The 16,412-nt window shown below is 43.9% G+C and overlaps 1 protein-coding gene across 1 annotated transcript in view; it reads left to right on the top strand.

Annotated features, from left to right (window-relative positions):
• LOC146968246 (voltage-gated potassium channel subunit beta-2-like) overlaps positions 1 to 8,054 on the top strand; it is a 38,319-nt gene extending 30,265 nt beyond the window's left edge. The window contains exons 8-14 of the mRNA XM_085759937.1: positions 601 to 687; positions 4,191 to 4,276; positions 5,162 to 5,282; positions 5,396 to 5,490; positions 6,212 to 6,332; positions 7,643 to 7,731; positions 7,809 to 8,054. Of these exons, the coding sequence (XP_085616063.1) occupies positions 601 to 687; positions 4,191 to 4,276; positions 5,162 to 5,282; positions 5,396 to 5,490; positions 6,212 to 6,332; positions 7,643 to 7,731; positions 7,809 to 7,901 (692 nt within the window). The 3' untranslated portion in view covers positions 7,902 to 8,054. The remainder of the gene's footprint in view (positions 1 to 600; positions 688 to 4,190; positions 4,277 to 5,161; positions 5,283 to 5,395; positions 5,491 to 6,211; positions 6,333 to 7,642; positions 7,732 to 7,808) is intronic.
• Positions 8,055 to 16,412: the final 8,358 nt, after the last annotated feature.

Raw genomic sequence — 16,412 nt, 5'->3', positions numbered from 1 at the left:
AAATGCTGGACGAGTCGACCACTAAATAATTAGGGCTGTCCCGATTACCATACTGTATTTTGATAATCGAAGCTTCGCGGACATAAGATCGGTCAAAACCAAAGCTTCGATGGCCGCGGGGGTACGCGATCGTAACGTCGTAGCAGAAATAATGAAAGTAACGTCAAACAAACACTGCATATCTCCACAATCAGGCAGGTTTCCAGGATGACAAGTAGCCTCCTCGTTTTAATGTAACAACTGCCGATGAGAACCGGTGTCAAAAAGGAAAAAAAAGAAAGAAAATCGATCACGGACTTCATGATCGATTACCATGGCAACAAACGAAGCTTCGAAGCTTCAAACTTTTTGGGTTTAGCCCTATAAATAACAATATCACAATAACTATAGAGACAAAAGGATATGTTTATCTAAATGGAGCATTAACAAGTGGTAACGTAGATTCAACCACATTAATATGAGACTCTTCCTCAGGGAATCTTTAATAAAGGACCAACTATTAACCCCCCAGGGGAAATGTTTGACTTCTTTCAGTGATTATTTGTCATCAACACCAAATGTTTCCGTTGATTGAAGTGGTTTTTCTTTCACATCCCTCAGGTCTGCGTGGATCTCTGTCCAGGCTACAGCTGGACTACGTCGACATCGTCTTCGCCAACAGGAGCGACATCAACGCTCCGATGGAGGGTCAATACACACACACACACACACACACACACACACACACACTGATCAGATGGTTATTAGGGGTGTGACGAGATCTCGCAAGATTAAACTCTGCGATATTTCTCGTCGCGTTAAAAATCTGTCTCGAAAGATTTTTTTTAAATTTATTTTTTAATGTTAAAGGGATAGTTCAACATTTTGGCAAATTGGCCCATTGCCATAATCGCTATAGTCATAGCAGTAGGTTCGTTACCTTTATTTGTCGGTGTAAGCTATTCTTAGAACGGAGGAGCGGAGCGGCAGGCTGTTCAGAGCTATGCTATGGAGGCTAAGGGAATTTCTTGGTTTTCCTCATCAAACTCATCAAATACACAACCCAACAACTCCAAAAGGCTGTCGTGGACAAGTTGTGAGCTGCACAATCACCACGCTATGAGATAATAATGGAATGTTACGAGACGGAGCCGTTTTAGAGGTAAATTCATGCAAAACCACTGATGCGCGTTGCCTTCAGGGACAGTTTTTCAGCAAGCAGTCTCTGTATTTACCTCGAAAACGGCTCCGTTTCGTAACGTTCCATTATTATCTCATAGCGTGGTGAATGTGCAGCTCACAACTTGTCCACGACAGCCTTTTGGAGTTGTTGGGTTGTGTATTTGATGAGTTTGATGAGGGAAACCAAGAAATTCCATTAGCCTCCATAGTGTAGCTCTGAGCAGCCTGACGCTCCGCTCCTCCGTTCTAAAAATAGCTTACACCGACAAATAAAGGTAACGAACCTACTGCTATGACTATAGGGATTATGGCAATGGGCCATTTTGCCAAAATGTTGAACTATCCCTTTAAATGAAAGCAGGGTTTCCACTAGCAGTTACCACTACTTTTCACTCCTTTCCACACAGTTCTACCTCTGTTTAGGTGCTTTTCTGTTCAATCACAGCTGAGTTCTTCATGGTTCCTCCTCAGTGAAAACCAAACTTATCAACCAGCGCACCCAGACTCTCTCTCTCTCCCTCTCGCACGCGCGCTGGCGCACACACAAGCACTTACACACACACACACGGGCACGCAGGTCGCGTTATTTAAGCAATATATCCCTCCAGTCCGTGGTCTCTGCTCATTCTACCACTCTAAGGGGCGTTGTTCCCCCTTAGAGTGGTAGAATGAGCACAGACCCCCTGGAGGACTGGAGTGATATACGTATTGCTTTTATAAAACGGTTACCAATAATGACAATATGAAAGAGGGATACGCAATCAATTTCATGTAGTTTTATTCAACCAGAAATACATATTATCCAATAAAAAGCTGTTCCCAGCTGTCCAGACGTTAGCTCCAAGTAGCTCTCCGTGCATCCCTTGGCTGCACACACAGAGAGGACTGCCCCTTTATGCCGTTCTCTCTCCTCATTGGATAAAGGTTGTAGGATACAAGGAAAGTTTTCTCCTGGGCTCAGAGCAGAGCAGAGTGACTGACAGACCCGTGTTTCAGACCAAACACTCTATAGAAGTGATTGCTGTTGGAAGATACAACTATTTAAGACTTAGATTAACACAAACATTCACCTTACTTGCCTCTATTAAAAAAAAATCCTAGAGGAAACTCTGCGACATAATATTGTTTGCACTTGGAAAAAAAGAAAGGAATATTTATTTTATTTTAACTTTTATAAATTTTAGTTTTAGTTTCAGTTTATTTAAAGCTCATGCTTACATCATGCATGTAAAGAGTTATAATAAAACATTAAAATGCATGAGCAGCTCAGTTAAATAGAAGTCTGTTGGTCCAGTCAGAGATTCTGTCATTGTAGTTTTATTAAAATCTCGTCTCGTCTCGATCTCGTGACACACACCTAATGGTTATTGATCAGACTGTTATTGATCAGGTGGTTATTGATCAGATGGTTATTGATCAGATGGTTATTGATCAGGTGGTTATTGATCAGGTGGTTATTGATCAGGTGGTTATTGATCAGATGGTTATTGATCAGGTGGTTATTGATCAGATGGTTATTGATCAGATGGTTATTGATCAGGTGGTTATTGATCAGGTGGTTATTGATCAGATGGTTATTGATCAGATGGTTATTGATCAGGTGGTTATTGATCAGGTGGTTATTGATCAGACTGTTATTGATCAGGTGGTTATTGATCAGACTGTTATTGATCAGGTGGTTATTGATCAGACTGTTATTGATCAGACTGTTATTGATCAGGTGGTTATTGATCAGATGGTTATTGATCAGACTGTTATTGATCAGACTGTTATTGATCAGGTGGTTATTGATCAGGTGGTTATTGATCGGATGGTTATTGATCAGGTGGTTATTGATCAGATGGTTATTGATCAGACTGTTATTGATCAGACTGTTATTGATCAGGTGGTTATTGATCAGGTGGTTATTGATCAGACTGTTATTGATCAGGTGGTTATTGATCAGACTGTTATTGATCAGATGGTTATTGATCAGACTGTTATTGATCAGACTGTTATTGATCAGGTGGTTATTGATCAGATGGTTATTGATCAGATGGTTATTGATCAGGTGGTTATTGATCAGATGGTTATTGATCAGACTGTTATTGATCAGGTGGTTATTGATCAGACTGTTATTGATCAGATGGTTATTGATCAGACTGTTATTGATCAGACTGTTATTGATCAGACTGTTATTGATCAGACTGTTATTGATCAGACTGTTATTGATCAGGTGGTTATTGATCAGACTGTTATTGATCAGACTGTTATTGATCAGACTGTTATTGATCAGACTGTTATTGATCAGGTGGTTATTGATCAGACTGTTATTGATCAGGTGGTTATTGATCAGGTGGTTATTGATCAGACTGTTATTGATCAGGTGGTTATTGATCAGATGGTTATTGATCCGATGGTTATTGATCAGACTGTTATTGATCCGATGGTTACTGGTGGTTATTGATGGTTACTGATGGTTATTGATGGTTATTGATGGTTATTGATCCGATGGTTACTGGTGGTTATTGATGGTTATTGATGGTTATTGATCGGATGGTTATTGATCAGATGGTTATTGATCAGATGGTTATTGATCAGATGGTTATTGATCGGATGGTTATTGATCAGACTGTTATTGATCAGATGGTTACTGGTGGTTATTGATGGTTACTGATGGTTATTGATGGTTATTGATGGTTATTGATCCGATGGTTACTGGTGGTTATTGATGGTTATTGATGGTTATTGATCGGATGGTTATTGATCAGATGGTTATTGATCAGATGGTTATTGATCAGATGGTTATTGATCAGATGGTTATTGATCGGATGGTTATTGATCGGATGGTTATTGATCAGACTGTTATTGATCAGATGGTTACTGGTGGTTATTGATGGTTACTGATGGTTATTGATGGTTATTGATGGTTATTGATCCGATGGTTACTGGTGGTTATTGATGGTTATTGATGGTTATTGATCAGATGGTTATTGATCAGACTGTTATTGATCCGATGGTTACTGGTGGTTATTGATCTGTGTTGCCAGAGGTGGTCCGAGCCATGACCTTTGTGATCGATCAGGGGATGGCCATGTACTGGGGAACGTCTCGCTGGAACGCCGTGGAGATCATGGTACAACCTGTCTGTCTATACACCTGTCTGTCTCTCTCTACCTGTCTGTTTCTACCTGTCTCTCTCTACCTGTCTGTCTCTCTCTCTCTCTACCTGTCTCACCTGTCTGTCTCTCTCCCTGTCTCCCCTGTCTATCTCTCTCTCTTCTCTCTCTCTCTACCTGTCTCTACCTGTCTCACCTGTCTATTTATCTCTCTACCCGTCTCTCCTGTCTCTCTCTCTCTATACCTGTCTCACCTGTCCATCTCTACCTGTCTGTCTCTACCTGTCTGTCTGTCTCTCTCTACCTGTCTCACCTGTCCATCTCTACCTGTCTGTCTCTCTCTACCTGTCTCACCTGTCTATTTATCTCTCTACCCGTCTCTCCTGTCTCTCTCTCTCTATACCTGTCTCTCCTGTCCATCTCTACCTGTCTATCTCTCTCTCTACCTGTCTCACCTGTCTATTTATCTCTCTACCCGTCTCTCCTGTCTCTCTCTCTCTATACCTGTCTCACCTGTCCATCTCTACCTGTCTGTCTCTACCTGTCTGTCTGTCTCTCTCTACCTGTCTCACCTGTCCATCTCTACCTGTCTGTCTCTCTCTACCTGTCTCACCTGTCTATTTATCTCTCTACCCGTCTCTCCTGTCTCTCTCTCTCTATACCTGTCTCACCTGTCCATCTCTACCTGTCTGTCTCTACCTGTCTGTCTGTCTCTCTCTACCTGTCTCACCTGTCTATTTATCTCTCTACCCGTCTCTCCTGTCTCTCTCTCTCTATACCTGTCTCTCCTGTCCATCTCTACCTGTCTATCTCTCTCTCTACCTGTCTCACCTGTCTGTCTCTCTACCTGTCTCACCTGTCCATCTCTACCTGTCTGTCTCTCTACCCGTCTCCCCCGTCAGGAGGCGTACTCGGTAGCGCGACAGTTCAACCTGGTTCCTCCGGTGTGTGAACAGGCAGAGTATCACTACTTCCAGAGAGACAAGGTGGAGCTGCACCTGCCGGAGCTCTACCACAAGATAGGTACGCTACACACACACACACACACACAGAGACACACACACACACACACACACACACACACACACACACACACACACACACACACACAGGTGAGTGAGCTGTCTGTCTCTCAGGTGTGGGAGCGGTGACCTGGTCTCCGCTGGCCTGTGGCCTCCTGACGGGGAAATACAACGAGGGCGTTCCAGAGAGCTCCAGAGCCGCCATGAAGGTAACACACACACACACACACACACACAGACACACACACACACACACAACCCATCTGTTACCGTGGTGATCAGTCAGTACGTTTACATGCAGAGCTTAGACTTCTGTCCTTGTCTCAATTTACATGCAACTGAGAAAATGTAATAACTGACGGGTCCATCGCCCCCTCATGGTGTCACCTGTTGTTTCAGCGGGTTAATACACCCCCTGTCCTGTTGACTTCTCTGTCACCTCCTAAAAAACTGAACATAAACAACTAAGTAGTTTAATAATAAATTCTCAACTGCAGTTCCCGACCAGAAGCACCAGTCTGGACCGGATTCACGCTGAGAATAGGATACGGGCTTCCTTTTTCATCTCTCTCTCTAATAAAACCCTCCTGCTGGTGGCGCTGTGTGAAATGCATTGAATCTGCGCTGACGTTGGGTTTTTTTCTTTACTTTGCCGGGTTCAGGCGGCTTCTCTGCTCCACTTGGTGCCGTCTCTACTGTTGTGGAGCAGCACACATGCATTGTCCAGTTCTACTCCGACTAAGGTGTTTACATGACGGAGAAAATCTAACTCCAATCACATTATCTGGGTGTCTTGATCGATTTCAGTCGGACTAAGGTGTTTACATGCACTTCAGTTGTTCAGTTATAGTCGGATTAAGGCAATAATTCATTTTTTTCAAGTGTCATGTAAACGTACTGAGTGTGTGTGTGTGTGTGTGTGTGTGTCAGGGCTACACCTGGCTGAAGGAGCGTCTCCACAGCGACGAAGGGAAGAAGCAGCTCAGTAAAATCAAAGACCTCCACCTGCTGGCAGACAAACTGAACTGCACTGCTGCTCAGCTGGCTATAGGTCAGTCCTACCTGTCTGTCTCTCTACCTGTCTGTCTGTCTACCTGTCTCTGTCTCTACCTGTCTGTCTGTCTACCTGTCTGTCTGTCTGTCTGTCTGTCTAACACTTAAATTTGACCACTTTTTGAGAAATTTTGCCACTTTTTTCTAGAATTGTTTTTGAGAAATTTGACCACTTATTTCTAAAATTGTTTTTGTTTTGTCTGTAACCTGTCTGTCTCTCTACCTGTCTGTCTCTCTACCTGTCTGTCTCTACCTGTCTGTCTCTACCTGTCTGTCTCTATCTCACCTGTCTCTCTAACCTGTCTGTCTCTCTACCTGTCTGTCTCTCTACCTGTCTGTCTCTATCTCACCTGTCTCTCTAACCTGTCTGTCTCTCTACCTGTCTGTCTCTCTACCTGTCTGTCTCTATCTCACCTGTCTCTCTAACCTGTCTGTCTCTCTACCTGTCTGTCTCTCTACCTGTCTGTCTCTCTACCTGTCTGTCTCTACCTGTCTGTCTCTCACCTGTCTGTCTCCACCTGTCTGTCTCTACCTGTCTGTCTCTACCTGTCTGTCTCTACCTGTCTGTCTCTACACCTGTCTGTCTCTACCTGTCTGTCTCTACCTGTCTGTCTCTCTACCTGTCTGTCTCTACCTGTCTGTCTCCACCTGTCTGTCTCTACCTGTCTGTCTCTAACTGTCTGTCTCTATCTCACCTGTCTCTCTAACCTGTCTGTCTGTAACCTGTCTGTCTCTCTACCTGTCTGTCTGTCTCTCTACCTGTCTGTCTCTACCTGTCTGTCTCTATCTCACCTGTCTCTCTAACCTGTCTGTCTGTAACCTGTCTGTCTCTATCTCACCTGTCTCTCTAACCTGTCTGTCTGTAACCTGTCTGTCTCTATCTCACCTGTCTCTCTAACCTGTCTGTCTCTCTACCTGTCTGTCTGTCTGTCTACCTGTCTGTCTCTCTACCTGTCTGTCTCTACCTGTTTGTCTCTCTACCTGTCTGTCTCTCTACCTGTCTGTCTCTATCTCACCTGTCTGTCTCTCTACCTGTCTGTCTCTAACCTGTCTGTCTCTAACCTGTCTGTCTCTCTACCTGTCTGTCTGTCTGTCTACCTGTCTGTCTCTCTACCTGTCTGTCTCTACCTGTTTGTCTCTCTACCTGTCTGTCTCTCTACCTGTCTGTCTCTATCTCACCTGTCTGTCTCTCTACCTGTCTGTCTCTCTACCTGTCTGTCTCTATCTCACCTGTCTGTCTCTCTACCTGTCTGTCTCTAACCTGTCTGTCTCTAACCTGTCTGTCTCTCTAACCTGTCTGTCTCTCAGCCTGGTGTCTCCGTAGCGAAGGCGTCAGCTCCGTCCTCCTCGGCGTCTCCAACACCGAGCAGCTTCTCGAGAACCTCGGCTCCATCAAGGTGAGGCTCCGCCCCCGACTGCCCCGCCCCCTCTGAAGGTTGGCATGGCAACAACCCTTTCTCTTCCTGTCTTCCAGGTTCTGTCTCAGCTGACTCCGCCCCTCATCACGGAGATGGACGCGTTGCTCGGCAACAAGCCACGAAACTCCAAGAAGGAGGGGCGGAGCTGAGGGGGAGGTAGCCACGGAGACGGCAACATGTCAAATAACCAGAAATATTTATTCTTATATCAACGTGAAGATGCAATCGCCCGACGCCGTCGTCATGGCAACGCCCTCGCGTCAATCACCTATGCATTTATGTTCACGCGTGCATGAGCCGATATAAACACAACCGATAACCAATAACCAATAATCAATCAGTTCTCGGTCTGAACAAGTCAATGTAAACATCACCTGTAACACCTGCTACCACGGCAACAGGCGTCGCCATGGTAACAGCCTCCCCTCATCTCTCCCGTTACACACACACACACACACACACACTCAGTAGTAGGTTTTACTCTCATGAATGTCGACCCGTAGCGTTTAGAGCCCGGTGGCTCCGCCCACAAACTGTGACAACGTCAACATTCATCAACTACAACGTCTCAAACTGAAGCAAAGGTTTTATTCACTTTCATCAGAGTCTTTACAGTTATTGATCAGTTATCGATCAGTTATCGATCAGTTATCGATCAGTTATCGATCAGTGTCCAGACGTTATGACATCATCATCATCTATAATCAATCAATGACACTGTGTTTGACTCAGGTGTTGGCTGATCACCCAGTCGCCGTGACGACAGGCTGAGGTGGCGAGCTGTGGTTGGTCACATGGTCACATCCCCCCCCCCCCCCTGTTGTTCCCCTGATGTAACCGAACCACTGGACAAAATGTCAATAAAGTTATTTAAAAACCACGTCAGTGACCACTGTGTGTGTGTGTGTCTGTGTGTGTGTGTGTGTGTGTGTGTGTGTGAGTGTGTGTGTGTGTGGTGAACAGGGCCCTCTAGTGGCCAAACATCATCAGTACAGAAATACAAACACACACACGTGCTCCTGTGACATCATCATGAGGTCACACCAGACTGCAGAACTACGGAGAGTCGGTGGGACAAAACCATCACGTGTTGTATGGGAGTTTAATTTGTATGTGCTGGTCTCTTTCAATAAAGTTTTTGGGAGAAAAAAAAGAAAAAAAAAAGAGTCAGTGGAACAAAAGTCGCAACAACAACGATGATGATGATGATGATGATGAAGACACCACGGCAGCAGCAGAGAAGAAGAACCAGGATTCTGCTTGGTTGTGGTTCAGTCTGTGATCTGTGATGTTCTACCCATAGATATATATAAGAAGACTAGATGACTCGTCCGCCGCTGCTGCCCAATGACGGCGGCCATCTTGGTAAGGTCAACTCTCTCCCTCAGAGCATTAAGCCTCTGCTGCATGTTCTGCTGTAATGACCACAACTTGCTCAGTTTTTGTCCCATTTCCAAACGGTTTGATTTTTTATGAACGTTTATACAGTTATGATGCAGCATATTTAGAATCACGGATCATTTTAATTAATCATGTACTTTTTTTGTAAATGTAACATAATGCAAATAGTTAAAGTAATAGCTACATTCTGGTTTATTTTTCAGAGTTATGAATAGTTTTCTTAGTGCAGAGGACAGGACCATCCACCTGAACTAATACAAGTGTCTGTGCCCGTCTCAATATGGCCGACTGTGAGCTACGTGTAATGGTAAATATTAATATTCCTTTGTTTTAATCACTTGAGACGTTCCTACTTTCCCAGACTTCCTTCTGCAATTGTAAATTCAAGTTCCTTTACACTGAACCATCTGTGATGCCCAACTTCCCACTTCCTAATTCACACTCAAACCCCTTTGTATTTTAAATTGTATCTCTTAACTCCATTATACCTGGGGAGACCGGTGGTGATACCTTCAAAGGTGAAGGTGTGAAAACACAACCAGGGAAGGGGCCGGCCAAAAGACACAAACACACCCCAGAAGTGGACCTTCCCTCAGCTAGAAATGTTTAGGTTTTCCCATTGTCTTGGTCTTTTCTTTACCATCATCCACTCGGATATGAACTGACCTTTCCTTGCAAGGAAATAAATGCATGTCGGCCGGCGAAGTCTCTATTTCATTATTCACCAACAGCAAACGGCAAAACATTTTCACGACATTTGTCTGCGTGTAGTCCGATCCTCCCCCTGGTTCTATCTGGTTCAACCTGGTTCTATCTAGTGTGGACCTGCTGCTGAAGCTGTGGTTCCTCCAGGCCGCCGGCTCTTTTCCCGCGGCGGCTGCGGTCCTGCGGCGTCTCGTGGATCCTCCGGTGGCTGCGTAGGTTTCCTGCGCGGGAGAATGCGGCGCCGCAGCGGTCGCAGCTGTACGGCTTCTCCCCGGTGTGCGAGCGGCGGTGCTCCGTCAGGCTGCCCAGCAGAGTGAACGTCTTCCCACACAGGTCGCAGGCGTGCAGCCGCCGCGCCGCCGCCTCCTCCTCCTCCTCCGCCGCGTGGCGCTGCCGCAGGTGCAGCCGCAGGTAGCGCGGCGAGGCGTAGGCGCGGCCGCAGAGCGTGCAGCCGTAGCTCCGCCCCTGGTGCAGCAGCTGGTGCTCCTTCAGGTAGCCCAGCTCGGTGAAGGCCTTCCCGCAGCGGTCGCAGCCGAACGGCTTCTCCCCGGTGTGGATGAGGCGGTGGCGCTGCAGCCGGTAGGCGCGCGAGAACGTCTTCCCGCACAGCTGGCAGGCGTGCGCTCGGTCCCCGGTGTGCAGCCGGCGGTGGATCTGCAGGCCGCTGCTGGTGCTGAACGTCTTCCCGCACAGGTCGCAGCCGAACGGCTTCTCCCCCGTGTGCACGTACCGGTGCACTTTCAGATTCACCGACGTCCTGAAGGTTTTCCAGCACTGCTCACAGCGGTACGGCCCCGGTTCCTATGGCAACACACACACAGACAGACAGACAGAGTGAGAGGCTGGTCCGAGTTACCACGGTTACTACGAAGCTGGTTATCAACTTGGTTTGTTGAGTCCGGCTCTCAGCTTTATGGTCTGTGCACGTTCACACATTAAAGGAGGCGTTTGGAGAATGTGTGATATAATGTCCTGAGAAACACCCTTGAAATTCATCATGTAACTGTTATCAGTATTTGTCTACTTTTATTTATTTATTTATTTATTAATTATTATTCCATCCTTTTTGCTTTATTTCCATCTTTTTTTAAAATAGTTTTAATGGTTTAGTTATTTAGAGAGGGGAAGAGGGGGAGGGAGGGGGATAGGGAGAAAAGGTTTGCTCTGTTCTTTGCCTGTAACAATGTCTTGTTTGATTTGGTGTAAATTGCAAACAAAACTAATAAACACATGCTTGAAAAAAAAGGAGCCGTTTGGTGTCACTAGATACACGTGTATATATCTATGGTTTGGTGTCATATGATTCTACTTCCTCACTGAATGGACCAATCACAGCCTCTGATTTGAGCCAGAGGAGCAGGTTGTTTTAATGGAGAGAGGATGAGTGATACTAAAAAAGACTGATCGCAGCCTTCAGGCCTTCAGGTTGCTTCAGGAAGCAACAGCTGCTGCAAATATGAGAAGAGAGGAGCTGCTAACAGCTCTAAACTGAGCTGCTTTTAAATATGAAGCTTTATTCATTTAACCTAAATAAACTAGACTCGAGCAACAAGTTTTGTCATTTTAAATTGTGTTTTATTTTGTTTCCATATATTTCACTGATCGCAATTCTAGAAAGCGAGTGTGTGTTTTATTAAAAGCGAGGCTGTGTGCCTATGCTTATCAAGATATAATGTTTCTTTTGTTTGTTATGCTTTGCTATTTGTGCAATTGTTTTATAGGTGAGGTTTAAATATAAGCCCAATGGGTTTCTACCTCACCCGCACATGTTTGTTTGTTTTTTTTCAATTTAATTGTTTGCTTTTATTGTTGCTTTTATAATCGTGCAAATAAACATAAACATAAACAGTGGGTTTTTTAGGTGCTGTGGCTACAAGTGAATCTCATTGTCTCTGCACAAAGACAACAAAGACCTTTTTAAATGTGAAAGAAACAGTGTGGACTTATTCAGGATGTGCGTTTGGGAAACACTGCGATATACCTAACAGGCCGAAACATCGAAATTAATTTATTCATGGGACACATTAAGTGAAATTATTAACTTTACCGATTATCCATCTGATTATCTGTCCTGCTGCGAGCGCACAACTTCTATCAGTGGTGACTGACTCCTAAAATAAAATATATAGTCTATAGTCTAATATGATGTAGCGGGTTCAAAGAGAGCCGCCTTGAGCCTGAACCCTCTAGAGCTTCACAGTATAAACCACCTGGAACAAAGACTTACTGCTTTCATCTCGTGACTCGGTCCGGTGCTCCAGACCTGCTGCTCCTCCTTCATGCTGGTCCTGGTCCTAGTCCTGGTTCTGGTTCTGGTTCTGGTCCTAGTCCTGGTTCTGGTTCTGGTTCTGGTTCTGGTTCTGGTTCTGGTCCTAGTCCTGGTTCTGGTTCTGGTTCTGGTCCTAGTCCTGGTTCTGGTTCTGGTTCTGGTTCTGGTTCTGGTTCTGGTCCTAGTCCTGGTTCTGGTTCTGGTTCTGGTTCTGGTCCTGGTCCTGGTTCTGGTCCTGGTCCTGGTCCTGGTCCTGGTCCTGGTCTTAGTCTTGGTTCTGGTCCCCCGGTGGTCTCTACTTCTCTCTTTCTCTTTCTTTGTTTGTTGTCGTTTCTTTGTTGAGTCCTGACCTCGCCGCGGGTCTCGCGGTAACAGGAAGCTCGTCTGAAACCTGAGCTAAGCCCCGCCCCCTACCCCAGGTAGAGCGGTGGCTGTGACGTCATCAGGGGGGGGGGGTCAATCAATCAATATAAACTTTATTATCACCGAAGGGAGTTTTAGTTTAGTTTAGTTTAGTTTAGTTTAAGTTTGTATTTGTTATGTCTGTCAATTTCTGTATTATGTTTTATTTCTTTTAACATGTCCGAAATAAACTTTGCAAAGAAAACATTTGGACAAAATAAAATAATTGAAAATAAAGGTAATTTGATTTTTTTTTGTTTCTTTGTTTTTTCATATCTGAAAAGGAGTGAGAAGAAGTAAAACTTATTTACTGCCACCCCTTATTCATAAATTATCTATCAAGTTATCTACTCATTATAGTCTATACAGCAAATTAATTTATGAGTTATTTAACTGGATTTATTCTAATATATTATTATATTTATATACATATAGATGTATTCAATATTTGTCATGGAGAGTCATGTGCCACAAGTTGCTGCATTACATACGGAAGTAGCCTACACAAAACAGATTAAAAAAAATTCAACATTCCTCACACAGTTCTCACATACACACAACTCTCACATTCACACAGATAAATATAAATATGGTAGATAAAAAGTACTGATGAGAAACTATTAAAAACTCAAATAAAGTGCAGGAGTGTCTAGAGATGAAAAATAGTGATAACAACCCAATTAATATTTAGAGATTTAGTGGGTTTATGGTCCGGGTATAAAAGTATAATCCGTTTTTTTGTTTCGACGGGAAAACGGAAAAACGGAAACAGCGCCCCTTTTTCCTTTTTTCGTTTTAAAACAAAAACGGAAAAACGGTTTTTGCTTTGTTTTTGCTGTCAGCATCAAAAAACGAGAAAACGAAAAAACCAAAACAAATAACGGCCGAAATTTGTTTTTTGCAAATTCATTTTTTCGTTTTTCGTTTCTTTTTTTTAATTAATATGATATGAGGGCAGACAAACCGGAAGCGGAAGTGAAGTGTAAAACCGTCAAAATAATAGTTTAGCGTGCTGGCGCTAACTTCTTAGAGTAATACCGTCCTCTTTCTACACCACATGGTTCACTTTTCTTTCTTTTTTTTACTTCTGTGAAACTATGACAGCTGGTTGTTTGGAAGAACGTGTTAGGCCTATAATTATAATTTTGAGTGTATGAATGCACTTACTGTGGAAAAACTTTACTATTAGCTAGGCTTTACGTCCCCTGCCTAAATTAAGAACATCTATCAAGTCACCAGCAGAGGTCCCCATCACCCACAGTCAATACTAGGTGTCCTGACACTGCAGGTCTGCAGCCAGACTGTCTTGAATTATTTTGAAAATGAGAACTTATGACTTAAGTCAGAGAATTTAAGTGCAGTTGTTTAGCCACAGGGTGACGCAGTTTTTACATGAATAGTAGACCTCAGTGCTACCACGGCGGATGATGGCCAACACAGCCAGGCTCTGTGTTCATGATGCGGCTCAACAAAAACTAAATCTCTGCAGACCCAACTGTCACGGCGGTGATGAGCTGCACCTGTGATCACTTCATTTCAGTCGGGAGGAGCAGGTTGATTTACAGTGGAAACCGCTAGTGATCACGGATACTCAACCGCTTAGCCTATATAGATCAAAAGGCTTGGGACGGAATCATTTCTATAGGCTATTTAAATGCTGTTTAAATAGGCTAATTCGTTAGTGATCAAGAAATCCGCTTATAATGCTCATTTTTGGTCATTTTATGGATGAAAACATGCGCAAAAACAATTTAAAAACTATGTGTAGCCTATTTATTTTATTTTCGGCGGTGTCCCTTTGATGTGCACTGCTGCAGCAGCCCGCACACGTCGCCGTGCTGTGTGTTGTTGTGCTGTGTGTTGTTGTGCTGTGTGCGTCAGCTGGCGGCTGAGACACATTGTGGGTGCAGCGCGGCTTGTTTTGTCTGTCAAAACATGGTCAAAACATGGATGAATCGACTTTATATCGACCGCAGACGTCAGGAATAGATTTTGGGCTTTTGGCTCGTTGGTTCATCTCCGCATAGCGCTCGTTGTCCGTTATTGGCGTGCAGAGAGAGAGAGAGAGAAGCGCGCACTGCATGACAGCAGCGCGCGGTAAAGTCCGTTATTGTACGCCAATAACGGACAACGAGCGCTATGCGGAGATGAACCAACGAGCCAAAAGCCCAAAATCTATTCCTGACGTCTGCGGTCGATATAAAGTCGATAGGTTTCATTCATCCATGTTTTAACAGACAACACAAAAGCCGCGCTGCACCCACAGTCATGTGTCTCAGCCAGCCAGCTGACGCACACAGCACAACACACAGCACGGCGACGTGTGCGGGCTGCTGCAGCAGTGCACATCAACCGCCGAAAATAAAATAAATAGGCTACACGTAGTTTTTAAATTGTTTTTGCGCATGTTTTCATCCATAAAATGACCAAAAATGAGCACTATAAGCGGATTTCTTGATCACTAACGAATTAGCCTATAAACAGCATTTATAGCCTATAGTTCCGTCCCAATAGGGTTGATTACTGTATCCGTGATCACTAGCGGTTTCCACTGTAAATCAACCTGCTCCTCCTGAATGAAATGAAGTGATCATAGGTGCAGCTCATCACCGCCGTGACACCAGTTGGGTCTGTCCATAATACATCCATGGTCTGTCCGGGGATTTAGTTTTTGTTGAGCCGCATCATGAACACAGAGCCTGCCATCATCCGCCGTGGTAGCACTGAGGTCTACTATTCATGTAAAAACGCGCCACCCTGTGGCTAAACAACTGCACTTAAGTCATAAGTTCTCATTTTCAAAATCATCCAAGAGTCTGGCTGCAGACTGTAGTCTTGACTGTGGGTGATGGGGAACTCTGCTGGTGACTTGATCTTAATTTAGACAGGGAACGTAAAGCCTATAATAGTAGGCTAAAGTTTTTCCACAGTAGCCTAAGTGCATTCACATACTCGGCTAAAATTATAATTATAGGCCTAACACGTTCTTCCAAACAACCATAAAATGTGAACCTTATGGTGTAGAAAGAGGACGGTAGTCCTACGCTAAGAAGTTAGCGCCAGCATGCTAAACTATTATTTTGACGGTTTTACACTTCACTTCCGCTTCCGGTCTGTCCGCCGTCAGACTGTAAAAAAAAAAAAAAATCATATTAATTAAAAAAAAGAAACGAAAAACGAAAAAATGAATTTGCAAAAACCAAATTTCGGCCGTTATTTGTTTTGGTTTTTTCGTTTTCTCGTTTTTTGATGCTGACAGCAAAAACAAAGCAAAAACCGTTTTTCCGTTTTTGTTTTAAAACGAAAAAAGGAAAAAGGGGCGCTGTTTCCGTTTTTCCGTTTTCCCGTCGAAACAAAAAAACGGATTATACTTTTATACCCGGACCGTTTATTTAGGAGGGAAATGGATCTACGGAGGAAACTGAGTTTGTATCAGTTACTTTTGCATCACCTGTGTGTCTCATCATTAACACTGTGACGTTATCATCATGTAGTGACAACAGAACAGAACAGTGTCCCGGTCTGGAGCCGCAGCACTGACAGGAAACCAAACACAGGCTTTACCCGATTACAGGAATGTATTTGTTTATGGTCTTATATTAGGTTATATTAGTTTTATTTTATATTATACATATATATTATATTTCAGTGTCAGACTTATAGGTTTTGATGATACCTCAGCTCAGTGGGAACCTCCTGTCTTATTTAACCCATGAAGACCTAAACAACATCCTCCTCAGGTCAGAGGTCGTTGTCATGACGCTGTGGAAAGACCTTGGAGACAAACTGTTTGTACAAAATATTCTGTTCTTGTAAATAACTGTATATTCCTGAAACATTTTGGTACATAACTACATGTTTGTCTAATTGTCTTACATGGTTT

Source organism: Trachurus japonicus, chromosome 18 (assembly GCF_045865225.1).
Source record: "Trachurus japonicus isolate A0001 chromosome 18, Traja_1.0".
Lineage (NCBI taxonomy): Eukaryota > Metazoa > Chordata > Actinopteri > Carangiformes > Carangidae > Trachurus > Trachurus japonicus.
This window is presented reverse-complemented; position numbering and strand designations above follow the sequence as displayed.